The following is a 20,371-nucleotide window of genomic DNA, read 5'->3' as shown; positions in this document are numbered from 1 at the left end:
CTGGAGTGGGTTGCCATTTCCTCCTCCAGGGGAGCTTCCCGACCCAGGGATCAGACCCACATCTCCTGCATTGGCAGGTGGGTTCTTTTCCACTGGCGCTGTCTAGGAAGCCCCCAACAGAGGGTGTGAGATGTTTATAAAGCACAATAGATTGGAATAGAAGCCCCCACACACAATTAAAGCTGAAATGTGGCTAAAGTCTTTAACTGTGTGAATCACAACAAACTGGAAAATTCACTGAAGAGGTCAACAGGAGCTGGTTGGATGGCATCTCCAACTCAGTGGACATGCGTGCGTGTGCAGTTGGTCGTATCCAGCTCTTTGCAACCCTTCTGGACTGTCGCCTGCCAGGCTCCTCTGTCCATAGGGTTTTCCAGACAAGAAGAATGGAGCGAGTTGAGTTTGAGATGGAGATGGTGAAGAACAGAGACGCCTGGTGTGCCGCAGACCATGGGTCTCAAAGAGTCGGACACAACTTAGTGACTGAACGATGACAACAGTGTGGCAGAAATCTGTGGCCTTTCTCAGTAAAGTGCAAAACAAGACTCCTTCACACACACGCAGCTAGGTATCATTGAGAAAACACTGCTGCTACTGCTAAGTCACTTCAGTCGTGTCCGACTCTGTGTGACCCCATAGATGGCAGCCCACCAGGCTCCCCCGTCCCTGGGACTCTCCAGGCAAGAACACTGGAGTGGGGTGCCATTTCCTTCTCCAATGCATGAAAGTCAAAAGTGAAAGTGAAGTCGCTCAGTCGTGTCTGACTCTTAACGACCCCATGGACTGCAGCCCACCAGGCTCCTCCACCCATGGGATTTTCCAGGCAAGAACACTGGAGTGGGGTGCCATTTCCTTCTCCAATGCATGAAAGTCAAAAGTGAAAGTGAAGTCGCTCAGTCGTGTCTGACTCTTAACGACCCCATGGACTGCAGCCTACCAGGCTCCTCCACCCATGGGATTTTCCAGGCAAGAACACTGGAGTGGGGTGCCATTTCCTTCTCCAATGCATGAAAGTCAAAAGTGAAAGTGAAGTCGCTCAGTCGTGTCTGACTCTTAACGACCCCGTGGACTGCAGCCTACCAGGCTCCTCCGCCCGTGGGATTTTCCAGGCAAGAGTACTGGAGTGGGGTGCCATTGCCTTCTCCAAGAAAACACTGGGGATCAGTATTTTGCAGAAATAAAACCAAAGTGCTGCTTAAGGGTTGTTGAATTGCCACATCTAAAAGAGGCTGAGTATACAACTTCAGCATCAGTGTCTCCAAATTGGGCCCAGGAATCAAGCCTCTTGACTGTACCAAATGGGCAAAAGACCTCTGGAGGGGGCGTTGTGGGCAGAGCCTAGGCAGGGACTCAGAGACCCAGCCTGACTGCACAGAGAGGGTGATGGGGCGGGGGGACTGGTGAGAAGCCCCCCTGCACCTGCCGTGCCGCAGGAGAGGGTGCTCAGGCCAGCTCCACCCGATGGTCTGGGTGTAGAGGTGCGGCCTCCCCACCTCCCCTGCTCTGAGGACTTGGTGTTTCCTGAGGGTGGCACTTCCCTTACAAAGGGGCAGAGCAGGGCAGCCCCCTCTCTTTGGGTTCTTCGCGCATTTTGGCTTTAATGAAAGATATTCCTATGGACATCTTTTGCAAGAAGACTTTGTGGATGCCTGTTTTCCCTTCTCTCGAGTACATTTGTACAGATGGAAGTTCTGATTATGATATTGTGATTTGTGACATGTAGATTTGGTCATTCAGATGAGTAATACAGGACTTCCACTCACACGCTGTTTGGCAAAACTGACCTCAAGGACTTGTCTAACAACACGGTGGCTGAGAAATTAGAGGAACGTGTGGCTATTAATATAGAGCTATTAAGAGTGAAGAAAGAATTGTTGTTGTTGTTGTTGCTAAGTTGCATCCAACTCTTTGCAACCCCATGGACTGTAGCACACCAGGGTCCTCTGTCCTCCCAGAGTTTGCTCAAATTCATGTCCACTGAATCAGTGATGCCATCCAACTATCTCATCCTCTGTCGTCCCCTTCTCCTCCTGCCCTCAATCTTTCCCAGCATCAGAGTCTTTTCAAATGAGTCAACTCTTTGCATCAGGTGGCCAAAGTATTGGAACTTCAGCATCAGTCCTTCTAAGGAATATTCAGGGTTGATTTCCTTTAGGATTGACTGGTTTGATCTCCTTGCTGTCCAAGGGACTCTCAAGAATCTTCTCCATCACTATAGTTTGAAAGTATCAGTTCTTCAGCACTCAGCCTTCTTTATGGTCCAACTCTCACATTCCATGACTACTAAAAAACCATTTGACTATATGGACCTTTGTCAGCAAAGTGAAGTCTCTGCGTTTAATACGCTGTCTAGGTTTGTTATAGCTTTCCTTCCAAGGGTTAGGGTTAGGCATTCCACCATGCAACTGCATGTGGAAATTAAAATGATTACAAGTGAAAAATATAATTGAAAAAAATAAAAAGACAACCCCACTCTGCTTTGTTTCTGCAGCTTGGGAGCCTGACCCAGCGCCGCCCCTCGGTGCCAGCAACTGGACTGGGCAAGGTGTTCAGCAAGGCATGGCTCCCCGCCAGGTAAGTGGAGACCTCCCCACACCCCGCAGGGAACCACAGTAGTCAGATGGGGAGCCTCTCTGAGTGGAGGTGCCGCCGGGTTCTCTTCTCATTTCGTAGCCCATCACTAGGGGGTCTGTGTCTCCAGGGCACCATCCCTCCCACAACAGAACGGGTCATGCTGGCCCACATGAAGGTGGACCAAGCAAAGGCCTCAGTTTACCCCCAGGCACCAGGCACCACAGGGGCAGAGTGTTGTTGGGCTGCTCATTGGCTCACCCCTGGGGTCTTGGCATTATGTGGGTACCCTCCAAAAAGGACCAAAGAGCAGGAAAGAAACAGTTCACCAAAGTGAAAGGTGGAGCTGAGACTGATGTTTAAATTCAATCTTTTCTTTGCTGAACTGGTCCAGGTTGGATGAGTGTCCATGTACCTCCTGGGATCTCACTCACCCCAGGAGGTACCCAGGGCAGAACAGCAGCAAGGAAGAACTCCTATTCTTAGGCATTTCCCATACGATGCTGCTCCCCGTCACCACGTTGCACCATTTACCCTCCAGCTCTCCTTGGGAATGGATCCAATTTTTATCCCAACAAAAGTGGAGGAGGTTGAGTAACTCATCACAGGATGACAAGGACTGGGAGCCCAGTTCAGATCTGAGTGACGCCAGAGTCTCAGGGCTTCCCTAAAACTCTCTGCACAGAGTGAGTTTACAGGGACCTAAAGCAACATGGCAGGACCCTGGGAAGATGACCAAGCAGAGCCCGCCCCAGGCAGTGGACGGCACGTGGCAAAGCCCGAGCACTCTCGGAGAAAGGAGGCCACCCCTGTGATTCCACAGTGGTGGCCTCCTTTATCCTCAGACCTCACGCTTGGGCACAGAGCCCCCATTCCAGGATGCCATGGACATAGAACTCACACCTACTGAAACACACGAGAAGGTTCCCAACTCATGCTGGGGGCCAGGCTGCACTTGAGAGCCCCCGGGAGCCCTGTAGAGTGCTCCCTCCCTTCCTCAGAGCCTCCCTGAATGTGAAAGCTTAGTTCTTGCAGACAGGTAGTTACTGCTTTCACACATCTCCTGGAAGCTTTTGGGCGGAAGCCATAGCACTTGATGGAAGATAAAATTTTCCATCTGTTTCTAAAATCCCTATCTCCTGTCGTTTAAGAATGAAGGTCATACAGCTACCATCCTGATGGGAGCCTTTGAGTTGTTACGTTTGATATCATGACTTTTGTGAAAGGATGGTTTGGGGGCAGGGATCAGAGGGCAGGAGAGGCCTGAGGGGACACGGCAGACACAGCCCCGCCTCTATCCACTCAGCATCACCTGGAAGAGGTGCTGATCTCAGAAGGTTGCCCTGGCAACAGAGCCGGTGCAGGTGATCAGGATCCCAGGAGGGGAGGGGAGGCTGCCCAGAAGGGGCTGGGAGCAGAGCAGAACACTTAGGGGGCTTGCCTGAGGGTCACTGAGCTGAGTCAGCAACCCTGAGTCACAGACATGTGGGCTCACGAATGAGACACCATGTTGTCATTGTTGAGTAGCCAAGTCGTGTCCAACTCTTCCCGACCCCACGGACTGCAGCATGCCAGGCTTCTTTGTCCCTCACCATCTCCCAGAGTTCGCCCAAGTTCATGTCCATTGAATTGGTGATGCCGTCCAACCACCTCATCCTCTGTCACCCTCTTCTCCTTCTGCCTTCAGTGTTTCCCATCATCAGAGTCTTTTCCACAAAGACACCACAGGTGATGGCAGATTCTCTGGTAAAGTTATGGGAACTCATTGTCTCCATCAGGCAGATGAAGACGGCTTTCCTAGGCTCTCCAAACATGGGGGAGAGTGGACTGAAATCGTAGGTGATGCAGTTGGCCTACAGGAGAGCAAGGGTACCTGGGGGCGGTCGGGGGACCACAGCATCCCACACAGCATGTGTTGCCTGGGAAGGCCACTCCTCACCCCTCCACTTGGGAGAAGATGCCCGAATCTCACAGGGTGGAGGGAGGCCAGCAGAAGCCCTTTGAGACTGTGGCTGGAGATGGTTAAATTCTGCTAGCTGGGTACCAAATATTTGAATCCACATATTATGATTTTAATCATCATCTTTAGTGGTTAAAACTTAGCATGAAGGTTTCAAAGAATATAGGGACTGTAATGGTCTCTCATAAGGTAATATCCACAACAGGGAAGGATGAGAAAAATCAGGACTGAAAATCTGGTTAAGAGAAGAGACAATGATGGTGGGTGTTGAGTAAAACTCTCAAGTGGTTAAGCGTATTCCAGGAGATAAGTGAAAGTAAAGCGTGTCTGGCTTCACTAATGCAGACAGGTTACGTACCTTTCCCGCCACATCAGCACCTGTTTCACCCAGCGCTTTCAGGGGCTGCTTTCAGGAAAGAGAGCAGGTTCTTTCCTCCACTTACGGATCATCTACGACACGCAAGGCACTCTACTGCATTTCCTGCTGAGAGTATGGATAAATTCTGTTTGACTCAGCCAAGCTCATATCAAGCTTGAGGTCTGGAGGTGGTCCCATAGCCACCACCAGCGTGCTCCTACTTAGATACTCTTAGAGGTACCTGTATGTCTTAAAGCTAAATATCTGGTCACAGGGCAAGATAACCACATTTCTTTGGTAAGTCACTGGAAGCAGTGTGATTTGACTAATGAATCGGGTTGTTTATTGATCACAGAAAGCAGCACCTGGAAGTGTTAGTTGCCCAGTCATGTCTGACTCTTTGCGACCCCATGAACTGTAGCCTGCCAGGTTCCCTTGTCCCCGGGATTCTCCAGGCAAGAATACTGGAGTGGATTGCCATTCCCTTCTCCAGGGGATCTTCCTGATCCAGGGATCAAACCTGGTCTCCTGCACTGCAGGTAGATTCTTTACCATCTGAGCCCCAAGGGAAGGCCACTCCTGTAGCTACACTGTTTGCTCAAACCTCAACACAGATAACAGTAGCGATTAATTGTGACTATTATGGCTCAGATATGCAGATGACACCACTTAGGGCAGAAAGTGAAGAGGAACTAAAAAGCCTCTTGATGAAAGTGAAAGAGGAGAGTGACAAAGTTGGCTTAAAGCTCAACATTCAGAAAACGAAGATCATGGCATCCGGTCCCATCACTTCATGGGAAATAGATGGGGAAACAGTGGAAACAGTATCAGAATTTATTTTTTTGGGCTCCAAAATCACTGCAGATGGTGACTGCAGCCATAAAATTAAAAGACGCTTACTCCTTGAAAGGAAAGTTATGACCAACCTATTTAGCATATTCAAAAGCAGAGACTGCCAACAAAGGTCCGTCTAGTCAAGGCTATGGTTTTTCCTGTGGTCATGTATGGATGTGAGAGTTCGACTGTGAAGAAGGCTGAGTGCCAAAGAATTGATGCTTTTGAAGTGTGGTGTTGGAGAAGACTCTTGAGAGTCCCTTGGACTGCAAGGAAATCCAACCAGTCCATTCTGAAGGAGATCAGCCCTGGGATTTCTTTGGAAGGAATGATGCTAAAGCTGAAACTCCAGTACTTTGGCCACCTCATGCAAAGAGTTGACTCATTGGAAAAGACTCTGATGCTGGGAGGGATTGGGGACAGGAGGAGAAGGGGACGACAGAGGATGAGATGGCTGGATGGCATCACTGACTCGATGGACGTGAGTCTGAGTGAACTCCGGGAGTTGGTGATGGACAGGGAGGCCTGGCGTGCTGCGATTCATGGGGTCACAAAGAGTCAGACACGACTGAGCAACTGAACTGAACTGATTATGGCTTCCAGGTTATCTTGCCAGTTGACCCCTGGGACCAGATGTTTAGGTTTAGGAGGTTCAGGTACCTCTAAGAGTATCTAAGCACGAGCACCCTGGATGGTCTGGCTGTGGAACCACCTCCAGACCTCAAACTTGATATGAGCGTGGCCGAATCAAACAGAATTTACCCATCCTCTCAGCAAGGGATGTAGTAGAGCACTTTGCATACAGTAGGAGATCTGTAAGTGGCTGAAATATCTGCCCTACTTATCAGGGTGACCGCACCATTCAAATGCAAGTGACAGTGTTCATATGACATTTACCAAGTCCTGTGTTAATCAGGCTAACCACATCTTCTGACCTGATTTAGCTCGGAATTGGTTTTTGTGTCTAATCTTAATAGCCTAGCTTCCAGGCTGTCAATCAAACAACAGATTTACTGAGCACCTTCTGTGTACCTGACACAGAGCTGGATGCAGGGGAGCTGCGCGATGGATAAAACAAAGGCCCTGCTCTCGAAATGTTCCCACCATAGTGACAGGTGAACAAGTAACCACAGGAGAGCAAGACAGGTGTTCGAGACAGAGCAAGGTGCTGGCAAACTCCAAGGAAGCACCCCCTTGTGCCGAAGAGTCAGAGCTGGTTTCAGTTGGATGGAGAATGGATTCTGATAGACAAGAAGGAATTGGCCAGGCTAGAAGGGGCCACCGCAGGTACACAGGGACATGTCCTAAATGGCTAGTAGTAGTGTGTCGTTTATACACTCGTGAAGTCCCTATGGAATAGTGAATCCTAGTTAGGAGACATAAAGTCCTTTGGGAGTCTGATTTTTTTAAATGATGTCCCCAGCCCCCACGAAGCCACCCTTGGACTCCTGTTTAGAAAATCCTCCTGCAGGATATTTAGAGTCTAGAGACCTGGCTTTATCTCCTCCCGTCAACATTTATCTTCTGTTCCTCACATTTCTGAGCCTTGGGTTGCCCATCTATAAATAGGGCTCACGGATTCCTGCCTGACTCACCAAGTAGATGAGAATTAAAATCAAGAAAGGCCATGTGGGCAAAGAGTAGTCTAAACTCTAAACCATCTGAAAGCCATGTATGAATTTTAGAGAAAATATTAGAGAACTAATGATAACACAATGATAACTAATGATAACACAAGGGCTTCCCTTGTGGCTCAGCTGGTAAAGAATCTGCCTGCAATGTGGGAGAACTGGGTTTGATCCCTGGGTTGGGAAGATCCCCTGGAGAAGTAAAAGGCTACCCTCTCCATTATTATGGCCTGGAGAATTCCAAAGGGGTTGCAAAGAGTCAGACATGACTGAGCGACTTTCGCACTTTCACACGATGATAACATCACAGGAGGAAAAGAGGCTCAGACCACAAGAGCCCTGAGAATCTCAAAGGCAGCGGCAGCTCTGCAGCATTTTAAGTCTGGGACTAGATCAAGCTCATACACTTAAAAAAATCCCCAGAGAGTTATGTGGAGGATGGAGGGGCTCAGAGAGTCAGGGGAATTCAGGTCTGAGACGAGGAAACCCGGAGAAACTATTGAGTTATGCAAGACAAGGCTTACACCCAGACTTCAGGGGAAAACACCTTGAAACAGAGTGCCTGGAGAGAGAGAGGTGTGTCTACATCTTTACTCCGGGCGGCTCCTAAAGCAGGCCACCCCAAGGTCCTGGGGAACAGAAGGCCCACGTCTCGGCTGCCTCTAAACCCCAGCCCCTGCGACACATGACCTCCAGCTCAGGCTTTCTACTGCTGAAATCAGTTTAAGAGCACTTTGTTCCTTTTGAAAAACCACCAGTCACTCAGAGAACCCCTAAATGCTTCATCGTTCTCCATTCCTTATGTCAGATCTAGAGAGAGATTGAGTTCAGGTCAGAGAGTTGGACTAGAGTAGCCTGGTACCTGGCCCTTCCAGTGAGTGGTCCCTATGAGCATACTCACTCTGCTTCCATGAGAAACTTCTTTCTTCCCTTTCTTGAAGCAAAGTGGTGCTGGAGAAGACTTTTGAGAGTCCCTTAGACTGCAAGGAGATCAAACCAGTCAATCCTAAAGGAACTCAGTCCTGAATATTCATTGGAAGGACTGCTATTGAAGCTGAAACTCCAAAACTTTGGCCACCTGATGCAAAGAACTGACTCATTGGAAAAGACCCTGATGCTGGGAACGATTGAAGGCAGGAGGAGAAGGGGACAACAGAGGATGAGATGGTTGGATGGCATCACTGACTCAATGGACATGAGTTTGAGGAAGCTCTGGGAGTTGGTCATGGACAGGGAGGCCAGGCATGCTACAGTCCATGGGGTCACAAAGAGTCAGACACGACTGAACGGACTGACTTGAAGCATGCTCGCAAGCTTGCTCAGGCCAGGAGCTGACTCTGAGTCCAGCAGGGGCCTTCAATGTACTATATAAGTCCCCAGGTCAGGGTCTAGGGCAGCGGCTCGGGTCTCATAAAGCGCAGGCAGCCAGCACTTTCACTGTGAGAAGCTGCCATCCGGCCCCACTCGGCTGGAAACTCATCACTACGTGGAAAGGCAAAGGGCAACGTTATTTCCATTCAGCATGTATTTGCTACATCACTCGTTTCCTATTTCAGCACGTTTAAAAAATTTCCCCTCAGGGGAGAGTGCTGAGGCGCCTTTGTTGTGAAGTATGGTTAACACGAGGTGCTTTTTTTTTCATGACGTCACTCAGAGTGGGTCTCTGTGTATAGGAAAAGTAAAGCCTCTGTGGCTGTACAGTCCTCTGGGATATCAAAGAAATGCAGAGAAGAGGGAAGGGATGGTTAAGGGGAAGAGCAGTGAAATGTGAGGGGAAAGAAAAAACAGTGTCTAGACCAACATCAAAATGTGGAAAAGTGCTTGGCGGGGGCAGCATTCTAAAAAAGAAACCTCACCTACTTCCTCTTGCTGGTCATGGCTTATCTCTGTGTCCATAGTTTTTAAAGCTGAAATGAATAATTATCTGACAGGTTTAGATCTGTTACTCTCAATATAGCTTGTAACATCAGATTTTAAATATTCAAATATTTTGCTCAAATCATCAGAGGCTCTGTATTAATGTTTTTATGTGCTCTAAAGCTGCAGGTGACTAAGGCTGAAAAGAGGCCAGCAGTCAGAGCATTGCCCTCCTGTGTTTAAATAAATGCTTAGAATCACTTGACATTTAATAAGATGCTGGCTTTCTGGCTTTTTAAATAGCCGGCAGGGACGCTGGGCCAACATTCCCGTATGGTGCTGGTGGACCACCCCCTTGGACACAGCAAGACTTCTGCCATTTTTCCACAGACCCCACCACTCCCCATTACACACCACAACCATTCACTTTGCCCACCTGGCACCCAGGCATTTGAGGGTGCAGCCTCTGGGTCAGGCAGTGAGGCAGGCTCTGCTGGGTGTAGCCAGTTGTCCTTTGTACTAGTGAGCTTCTGTCCCTCCAACATATGAAAATAATTAGGCATTTCCGAATAAACTCAGAGGCAACCAAAATACATTTATTTATCTCTTTTTAAACAATGTGGGTTTTTTTAAATTTATTTAACCATAGTTGATTTACAATGTTGTGTTAGTTTCAGGTATACAGTTTCAGATTCTTTTCCATTATAGGTTATTACAAGATACTGAATATAGTACCCTGTGTTATACAGAAAATCCTTGTCATTTATTTTATATAAAGGGGTGAAAGTGAAAGAAAGTGAAGTCGCTCAGTCGTGTCCGACTCTTTGCAGCCCCATGGACTGTTGCGTACCAGGCTCCTCCTTCCATGGGATTTTCCAGGCAACAGTACTGGAGTGGGTTGCCATTTCCTTCTCCATATATAAAGTGGTATGTGTCAGTTAATAAACACAGAAGGGAGTTCTAGTTCCTGGGTCCTGTGGTTTGAGTCCCAATTTCTCTACCCTTGGGCTTCCAGGGGCTCTCTATTTAGGGGCTTCGCCGGTGGCTCAGATGGTAGAGAATCCACCTACAACGCAGGAGACATCAGTTCGATGTCCCTGGCTGGGAAAGATCCCCTGAAGAAGGGGATGGCTACCCACTCCAGTATTCTTGCCTGGAGAATTCCATGGACAGAGGAGCCTGCCAGGCTACACTCTACAGGTGGCAAAGAGACACAGACAGACTAAGTGACTAACACTTCTCTACCCTGGTTCCCTCCCTGAATAGTTAAGTAACCATCAACCAAGAGCTGGAAAGGCTCTACGGCACACACCCCCAGGCTTCACCCGGGTCCCCATCATTTCTGGACCGGAGCTTGTGCTGAGAGTAACTAAGTGAAGGCAGTGGGAGGTGTGGGGTGGGTGGAAAGGTCAGGAGGCAGAGTGGGGTTAACCAGCGGGAACTCTTCATCAGGGCACTCCGTCAAAGACTCGTGCCACATATCATTGATTTCTGGAGAATGCAGAGTATTGAAAATGTTCACGTTTGCTTTAAATAACAGAAATGTGTCCTTAAGCCCCAGCACAGCTTTATTCAGACAACACATCTGAATTAAACAGGTTCCCGGTATAAAAGTTCTGCCTCCAAGAGTCAGTACTGCCGCCTTTAGGATGGAAGGAATGTGAGCAAAATGTTAAAGCAACCATAAAACAGGCCAAGCAGGCAGCCATCTTGGTAGGCTAGTTCCCGAGTCACATAAAAGAGTTGCGCGCCTCGCCTTCTCTCCTTCCACGCACGCACGTAGGCACGTATACACGCCCGCACGCACGCACACTGAGGTCATCCATGTCTGCTGGAAACTGAGTGAATGACCAGGAAGTGAACAACCAACAGGAACTGAGTGGTCCCGACTTGCTAAGAATCACAAGGAGAAGGTGCTGGAATCAAGTCATGCGTTTCCACGGTTTACTCTCCACGCTGCAGAATCATGCTGTGCAGGAAAACCACTGATTTGGAGTCGTAAGATTAGATTTCACTGTAGGCTAAACCTGACCACTACGACCTTTAGGGAAAACTTTTCCTCAGTCAGTCAGCCCGAGCTTCCCGCCCGTGTGCCACAAATGAGTGACAGCGACGCCACCTCACTGCTCCCCTCGGCTTCCCCGCACCTGGACGCCCAGCCAGCCTGTTTGCAGCCTCAGTTCACCTCCTGGTGACACGAAAAGGTTTGGGACGCATTGCCTTGGGTTAAAATTCTCGCAGAAATTCTCAACCGTTAGATTATAAGCATGTATTCGCTATTCACTGACGCAGGACCAACATTTCTTGACTGATGATGCTTGATTGTAAATCCAGTTTTGAAGAAAAAAATAAACAGCAACTTGCAGTTAGCCTCTTCACTGTTTTCCCTCCTAATTTCCACCCCAGTTAAGCCAGACTCCTGGTGACATGCTGTTCTGAGCTGTGTCTCCTCACATCCTATCTGTCTACCGACCACTATCCCTTAGAGGCTCATTCCTACTCTCTTCCACCCAGGAAAGGCCTGGCATCCGCAGTGTCCCTCCAGCAGCTGGACCTGCCCACCCAGCAGACAGAGTCTATCCTCCAGTGCCCCGTGGTGCTGACTCAGGGCCCCAGGACCAAGGAGAGGCACCTCTTCCTCTTCAGGGACTGGCTGGTCGTCGCCAAGCAGAGGTAAGTCACACGACTGGCACTGTCTTCCTGTCTGTGAAAAGGCACTTTCTTTCCGAGTCCCCCCTGCCTGAAGGCATCTCAAAGAGAGCTCCCCCTTCATTTGACAAATGAGACCATGAGACTGGAGAGGCTGCCTGCCTCAGGCAACATCACAGGTGTAGCAGGTTGAAAGCTAGTAGGGCGGTTAGGGTATAGGAGAGCCATCATTTAAAAAGAACTCTTAGTGAACTTGATCTGTTGGGTTGCTAAGAAGTGCTTAAAGTGTTCACAGCAACAAATTTGAAATCAGAAAGTTAGAAACTCAGTAATTAAGTTCATGTTAATTACCATGATAATCATATTTCTCTGGGGGAAAATATGCAATTATACGTCCTCAACGTTTCTATTAGATCAGGAGAGGCTACATCAAAAGAAGGGCAGTATTAATTTTCTGACTTGTAGGCTGAGTGTGTATCAGCAATGTCTCTTGATTTCTTTCCCATTCCCCAGAAGGAACACGTGCCTGTATGCTCCTTTGCCTCAATCTGCTCTGGGCAGAGAGGGAAGGAAAAAGACCAGGTCCCTCTACCCCACTCCTCACGTGGAGCCTGTCCCTTCTCTCCTCCCCTCGCCACAGTGTCTGATAGATTAGCTGCACCCAAATGAGAAATGGGACCAATGATCACCCAGCAACTAAGTAACTCTCTTCATTTCCTCTGGGACAGGGCAGGAGGGTGCCCAAGAGGCTGGTAGTGGGTGAAGAATACCCCCGGCAGAGCCAGGAAGATGACCTGGACCAGTGGGGATAAACCACCCAGTGGATAGCACCCTGCCCCACCTTGCCACCTACCTGCCCTACCCTCCTGTCCTTTGGTTTGAGGGGGTTCCTCTCCTCCTTCCAGAGGGCCCACAAAGCTTAAAGGGAATAAAAAACAACTTTTCCTGGGCAGGGAGAAGGGGAGCACTGGCCTTGAGCAGTTTCCAAGGTGGCAGCCCAAACAAGGAGTGGTGGCAGGAGCCGCTTGGCCAGGCCACCAGTTGACTTTGGCTGCAAGAGGCTGTCTGATTCTGAATGAGGGACACGGCGGCCCTGAGGATGGGACCCAGGGCACCCGGGGTATGACCCCCTGACCACGAATGCACCTGAGCTCCAGTTCAATCCCAGGGCAGTGACTACCTGGAGGAAAGTCACCTTGGAGCCTGCTCATTTGCCTTCTGGAAATGAGCTATGCCTGCCGGCTTCTGCGTCTTTTATTGCCACAGCAGAATTCAGAGAGCCCGAGACTCAAGTGTGTTACTGGGCCCAAGTGCCTGGGGAACACCCACCTCACTTTCGGAACTGAGCACCTGCCAGGCACATCATGCGTGTCAGCTGGCTTAATCTTCCCAACCCATTTCACAGATGAGGAAGTTAAAGCTCAGAGAGACTGAGTGCTTGTCGCAAGTCCCCCGAGAGGAAGTAGCGGAAGCAAGTCTAACACTTGCACCCTGTTTCTCAGAGGGCAACACCCGGATCCCGGGGGGAAGTTCTCTGACTTGAGCTGCACTTCCCAGGGGCACATGCACATCAAATAGGATTCCACGGATTTTTCAGAAAGAAAAGGGTTCGGGAGATGTGTGACAGCCTTCCGCAAATTCCACATTGGCAAAGGAAAGTTGGGATGGGGCTGCTGAACATAGACTTTAGAGACTTGTGGGATTGATTCCTCAGGGAAAGCGTGGGCCCCCAGGGGGAAGTTCTCATGTCCACAGTCAGCTCAGGGTCTTCATGCAAAGTGCAGGCCAGAGCCGTGGAAAGGATTTGAGAGACCTGGGGTTGTCTGTGCAGCAGTGGAGGGAAAGACCCTCCTTTGCATGGATGATGACTGGATGGGGGCAGTGGGAAGGGTATTGTACTTCTGTCTTATAAGAAGGAAAGCATTTGCAAATTTTTTATACTTTCATTTAATTTCCCTTGAAAAGTTCTATTTTAAGCTTTGGGGGAAAACGTGCCCGTTTTAAAGAGCTTCTCACACCTACCCACCATGATTAATTTTCTTAGATGCTTAGAGATTTCAAAGAATTCAAAACGTATCTGGCATCCTCCCCTCATATTCGTCCCAGCCAGGGAAGTGTTGTTTTCAGAACCACGAGAAATCCCCCGAGGCACAAACAGCAGCTGGGGAAGTCCTGCCCAGCACATCCCGAGAAAGTGAAGCGGCCCCTTCCTGCCTGGTCCGCACAGAGCACTGTGCAGGCTGCTGAATCATTCCTCGCTTTCATTCAAACAAACACCTCAAGTCCTTCCTCAAAAGGCTCGCTCCTGCCCGCAGTCAGGGGAGAAACCCAAAGATGCGCACAGGGTGTGGGCATCTGTTCACAAGGCCAGTCCGCCACACGGGCTCTGCACCAAGAGGGGCGCTGTGGGTCGGCTGCAGGCACCTGGTCGCAGCATCCTGAGACCTTGCCAGACCCAACCACGTGGCCTCCCCGGCTGCAGGGCTGCAGCCAAGCCCGGACCTGAGCCTTCACACACTGCTTAGAAAGGATAACACAGGAACCCTCTTCCTCTTCCCAAAGGAGTCAGGCTGACAGCAGTTGCTGAGTAGGTGGATCAGATGTCCACACACTCCCATGGCCCAGCCCTCGAACCCACTGCGTCGTCTCCTCTAATGGACCTTGTGCTTCTGTCCCAGCTGTTCCTGCCACCTGGGAGGCTGCACCCCTCTTCCTGTGGCCAGCTCTAACCCAGGCTTAGGGACACAGCTCTGTGCACAATCAAAGTATATGCTCTGGAACTGCACTGTTCTATATGCCTCAGTTTTCTCATCTGTAAAGTGGGGATAAAAATAGCACCTCCCTCATAGAGTGGCTTGGGGTGGGGATTAAAAGGGTGGCTACATGTACAGAGCTTAGAATGGGCCTGGCACTCATGTTAAGCCAGGAGTCCCCAATCTTTTTGGCACCAGGGGCTGATTTTGTGGAAGACAATTTTCCCACAGGCTAGGGAGTGGGGAGTGGTTTCAGGATGATTCTCATAAGGAGTGCACACAACCTGGATCGCTCGTAAGCCCGGTTCACAGTAAGATTTGCGCTCCTTTGAGAATCTAATGCCCCTGCTGATTTGACAGGAGGCAGGGCTCAGGCAGCAGCTGTAAATACAGATGCAGCTTTAGTCACCCACCATTCACTTCCTGCTGTGTGGCCACGGACAGGTAGTGGTCCATAACCCAGGGGACGGGGACCCCTGTGTAAAGCATTTGCTATGAAGAACAGTCACTTTCTCAGGTGCTTTCCAGGAAGGACTCTGAGGCCCCACCTTTGGCCCAGAGAGAGAAGAGAAGAAAGCTCATAGCTCTCACTAGCCTGGAAGTTAATTGTTAATAATTAATGATTAACTAACTAGTCACTACTAGCGTTGTAGAGGGTGTGCTCTGCCTGAGTCATTCTGCTGTGTCTGGTGGTGATAGAGTCCAAGCTCTCAGGCTCTTTATAATCTGATAGGAGAGGTATGGTGGACAGAAGGGAAGGAATGATGACTGATTCTTGAGTCTGCTTTAGTTTGGATTGTTGTTTTTAATTCAAAGAGTGCAACTCCTCTATGGTTGGAAAGTGTAGTCAATTTATCTAATTTAGTTTAGAGCAGAATGTTCTACTAAGTTTTTAGGATATAGTTGGTACCATGTTCAACTATGCATAATGAGCTATTTTAAAGAAATTTTGCTATATTTTTACAGGGTTTGATATCTGATTTTTAGAACTGTGAGCCGCATGGTTACTTTCCGATCAGTGTGATTAGCATCAGTGAGTGAAAATCAGTAACAGTCTATTGCAATCTATTGGCAAGAACACGCCCTTTGCCTCCACAGCCAAAGGGAAATGTTTTCAGTTGCATTTTACTATAAATAGTGTGAGACACAAAGAAGTTAAGTGTATTTCATAACATGCCCAGTTGTTTTGAAATGTCCTTAACCCAGAGCAATAGCAGTTCACGGTTGGTAATAACCACCCCCAGGACTGGCTGCAGAGCCTGGGGTGAAATGAAAATGTGGGGTGCTCGGTTCAAAGAGCAGAAAATGAAGCCGAGCACAGGGGTCTTCTGAGCACGGGGTCACCGCACAGGCCACGTTTGTTCGTGAGGCTGGCTTTGGCTGTCCCCCTTATGAAGTTGATGTATTTTAATATTGACATTAATGTATTAACACACTTAAGGAGCTTCCAAGCTCAAGGCCTTTACTTGACATATTTACAAGCATTTACCAATACCTAACAGGATTTCCCTGTAGCTCAAACGGTAAAGAATCTGCCTGCAATGCAAGGGACCAGGGTTCAATCCCTGGGTTGGGAAGATCCTCTGGAGAAGGTTATGGCAGCCCACTCCAGTCTTCTTGCCTGGAGAATCCCATGGATAGAGCAGCCTGGTGGGCTACAGTCCATGGGGTCACAAAGAGTCAGACACGACTGAAACGACGTAGCACACAAGGACCCAACGTGCCGAGTATTGCGAACATAGTATGTGCTTGCTCTGGGGCTTCCCTGTGGCTCAGCTGGTAAAGAATCTGCCTGCAATGCGGGAGACCTGGGTTCGATTCCTGGGTTGGGAAGATCCCCTGGAGAAGGGAAAGGCTACCCGCTCCAGTATTCTGGCCTGGAGAATTCCACGGACTGTATAGTCCATGGGGTTGCAAAGAGTCAGACACGACTGAGTGACTTTCACTTCCTGCCAGTCATTGTACTAAATCCTTCACATCTAGTAACTCACTTCATTCTCAAAAAATTCCTATCAGGTAGGAAATGACATCTTGTCACTCATCATTGTCTGTTTGTAGAAGGGAATCGACAAGTCCAGCCTGCACATGAAAGGAGAAAAATTAAACTTCAGCTTTTGGAGGGGGATCTGCTAAAGGACTCACGAACGTGTTCATGAGCGTCATATCAACATGCAAGCTGCGGGGACTTCCCTGCTGGCCAGTGGTTAAGGACCACCTCGAAAAACAGGGGATGCAAGTTCGATCCCTGTCTAGGCAACTAAGATCCCACAGGCTTCTGGGCAACTGAGCCTGCGTGCCACATCAAAGATCCCACGTGCCACAACTAAGACTCAACACAGCCAAGTAAATAAATAAATATTTAAAACAAATATATAGATTGATTGATAGATAGATTGTGTTTAAAACCATGAGGTTAGTTAAAATCACCATAATAGTGAGTGTCCAGAAAAAAAGAGAAGGGGACTCAGGACTGAGCCCCGCAATGTACAACATGCAAAGGTTCCTTTTCTGCTCTCTAGATAGGAAGCCAGGCATTTCCCAAGGTCACCAAGTCCGTGGGTAGTGGAGCTGGACCCAGGCCCCAGGCACTCGGGTTTCAGAGCCTGCACTCTTCACTGCTCGGCTGCTCTGAAGGAAACCCACAAAGGCCCAAGTTCAGTAAATGAACAGACGAATGGAGATCTGTAAACTGATATTTGCCATTTGGCCTGGTGTTAATGATATCCATGAAAATTATCATTTCTTCTTGGGTTCTTGGCCTTGATATGCCTGGCACCAGATGATGGTGCCCATGATGGAACCACTCGTTGGTCGACACATTTCTTTGCTGAGCATCTCTGTATAACAGACACCGTTCCAGGCACTTAGGATAAAATAGACAAAAAGCCCTGCTCTTGTGGGGCTTATATTCTAGCAAGGGGAGACAGAAAGTAGACAAGAAACATAATAAACGATCTAGAGATTCCCTGGTGGCTCAGAGGGTAAAGAGTCTGAGTGCAATGCGAGAGACCCAGGTTCAGTCCCTGGGTAGAGAAGATCCCCTGGAGAAGGAAACGGCAACCCACTCCAGTATTCTTGCCTGGAAAAGCCCATGGCTGGAGGAGCCTGGCAGGCTACAGTCCATGGGGTCACAAAGAGTCGGACACAACTGAGCACTTTCACTTTCAGTATGTTGGAAAGTGGTATGTGTCTTGGGGGAAAAAATTAGAATTGGGTAAAAGAATCAGCAATTCATGGCAAAGGAGGGGTCTTCACTGCAAAGGAGAGTTTTGAGCAAACATGAAAGAAAGGAAAGTTGGCAGGGTGGATAGCAGTATTCCTGGCCCAGAAAACATCAAGAGCAAAGGCCAAAGGCTGGCATGTGCCTGGCATGATGAAGGGCAACACGGTGGCCGGGGGGGAGGGGAGCAGAAGGAAGAAGGGCAGGAGGATGGGAGATGTGGCAGCAGGCAACAAGTGCCGATCAGACACCCCAGCGGGCTCGCAGGAGGCAGGACTCTGGCTTCTTTTCTTTGTTGGGTGAGATGGGAGCCTGGAAAGGGATGGAGCAGGATCGCACTGGCTGCTTCGTGGGAAGTGGCCCGGGGTCAGGGCAGAAGCCAGGGCAGAGAGAAGGGTCACCTCACAATCTGACATGGCTCACCTGGGGATGTGTGATCCAAGGGAGTGAGGGATTGCCCCGTATGGAAGCTGCAGCCTGTTTGTAACCTAATCTCAGAAACGGCATTTGAGTTCTTCTGCCATAATCTGTTCAGTAGAAGCCAGTCAGGAAGTTCAGATCACACTCAGAGGGAGTGAAATTAAGCTTCGCCTCCTGAAGAAAGGTGTACAGAAAGCTGTGGGATCATGTTTTTAAAACCATCACATCGACACGTGGGTTATATTTAACAGCATGAGATTGGATAAGATCACCAGAAAAAGAAAGGGGGACCAAGGGCTGAGCCCCAGGATGTATCAACATTAAAAGGTTGAGGGGAAGATGAAAACTACCCAAGGAGGTCGGGAATAAGAAATTTGTGAAATGAGAAGAAAACCAAGAGAGTGTGGTGCTTTGGAGCTAAATGAAGAAAGTGCATCAAGGAGGAGACTGGTCAGCTCTGTCAAATACGGCCGTCAGCAGGGTATCCCTCCTGGCCCAGGACAGGCCGAGCTCACGCCTGCTTTTGGCCTGACGTCATTACTAATGATAACCTCCCCCGCCCCGCCACCATTCACTCTTAAGAGCAGCCCAGTTTAACAATGAATTATGTGCACATCCCAAACAGAAGTCAAGTAACATGAACTGTGAGGTTTGTGAATTGGATCCTGAAGTGCAGAGATCATTGGTAACCAGGGGAGACGATCTGATTAGTGGTTTACTGTAACACGTATATCAGCATTCTTTTCATTCAAAGTACTTTTCTATTAGAAGTTATTAATTGGACTTCCCTGGTGGTCCAGTGGCTAAGACTCCATGCTCCCAATGCAGGGAGCCTTCAATCCTTGGTCAGGGGACTAGTAATGGATCCCACATGCCACAATGAAGATCCAAGATCTGACGTGCCAAAACTAAGACTCAGTACAGCCAAATAAAAATAAATATTATTTGAGTTATTAAAGAGCTAAGCAAAATATTAACTATGACCAGTATTAACATAAATTTGGTACATTCTTTCATGTTACAAGATTCGAAAAATCTCAAATGCAATTAGTTCACTAAATTTTAACTCTTCTCAGTCATTATTTGTTGTAATCAACAGTTACACTGACGTTTGATTCCGCTTTAACCCAAACTCACATTGTGGGTTTGGGATCTTGAAAAATTGTGACTGTTAACAATATTACAGAATTAATAGGTTCTTCTTGTTGTTGAAAGAATTTGACCAACTGGCAAAAAAGAGCCTCTTCAATGCAATACAAATAGATAAAGTAGAAACAGACACCCCAGGATTTGTGTTTATTCATGAAATGCTTTTCATTCGATAAAATGCATAAGCTATGGGGTCTTCCCTGGTAGCTCAGCTCGAACAGAATCTCCCTGCAATTCAGGAGACCCCGGTTTAATTCCCGGGTTGGGAAGATCCCCTGGAGAAGGGATAGGCTACCCACCCCAGTATTCTTGGACTTCCCTGGTGGCTCAGATGGTAAAGAATCGGCCTGCAATGTGGGAGACCCGGGTTTGACCCCTGGGTTGGGAAGATGCCCTAGAGGAGGGCATGGCAACCCACTCCAGTATTCTTGCCTGGAGAATCCCATGCACAGAGGAGCCTGGAGGGTCATAGTCCATGGGGTTGCAAAGAGGGACTGAGCACACACACATAAAGGCTGTGGGGCTTCCCAGGTAGCACAGTGGTAAAGAACCGGCCTGCCAAGCAGGACACTCGGGTTTGATCCCTGGGTTGGGAAGATCCACTGGAGAAGGGAATGGCAACCCACTCCAGTATTTTTGCCTGGAGAATCCCATGGACAGAGGATTGTCCTCTGTGGGGTTGCAAAGAGCTGGACACGACTGAGTGACTGAGCATGCATGAGTGCATAAAGGCTATAGTTACGGATTGTGCGGGGCTGCCCCAGTGGCTCAGCAGTAAAGAATCCACTTGCCGATGCAGGAGACGAAAGAAACTCAGGTTCAATCCCTGGGTCAGGAAGATCCCCCGGAGGAGGGAAATGGCAACCCACTCCAGGACAAAGGAGCCTGGCGGGCTACAGTCTTTGGGGTCACAAGAGTGAGACATGACTGAAGCAACTAAGCAAGGCTTGTTCCCTGACTCTCCTTGTTGCC

At 48.9% G+C, this 20,371-nt stretch overlaps 1 protein-coding gene across 1 annotated transcript in view; it reads left to right on the top strand.

Moving 5' to 3' along the window:
* The window catches only part of LOC109563595 (T cell activation RhoGTPase activating protein), an 88,344-nt gene that overhangs the window by 12,210 nt on the left and 55,763 nt on the right, over positions 1 to 20,371 (top strand). The window contains exons 2-3 of the mRNA XM_070796464.1: positions 2,492 to 2,574; positions 11,723 to 11,881. Coding sequence (XP_070652565.1) covers positions 2,492 to 2,574; positions 11,723 to 11,881 — 242 coding nt within the window. The remainder of the gene's footprint in view (positions 1 to 2,491; positions 2,575 to 11,722; positions 11,882 to 20,371) is intronic.

Source organism: Bos indicus, chromosome 9 (assembly GCF_029378745.1).
Source record: "Bos indicus isolate NIAB-ARS_2022 breed Sahiwal x Tharparkar chromosome 9, NIAB-ARS_B.indTharparkar_mat_pri_1.0, whole genome shotgun sequence".
Classification (NCBI taxonomy): domain Eukaryota; kingdom Metazoa; phylum Chordata; class Mammalia; order Artiodactyla; family Bovidae; genus Bos; species Bos indicus.
This window is presented reverse-complemented; position numbering and strand designations above follow the sequence as displayed.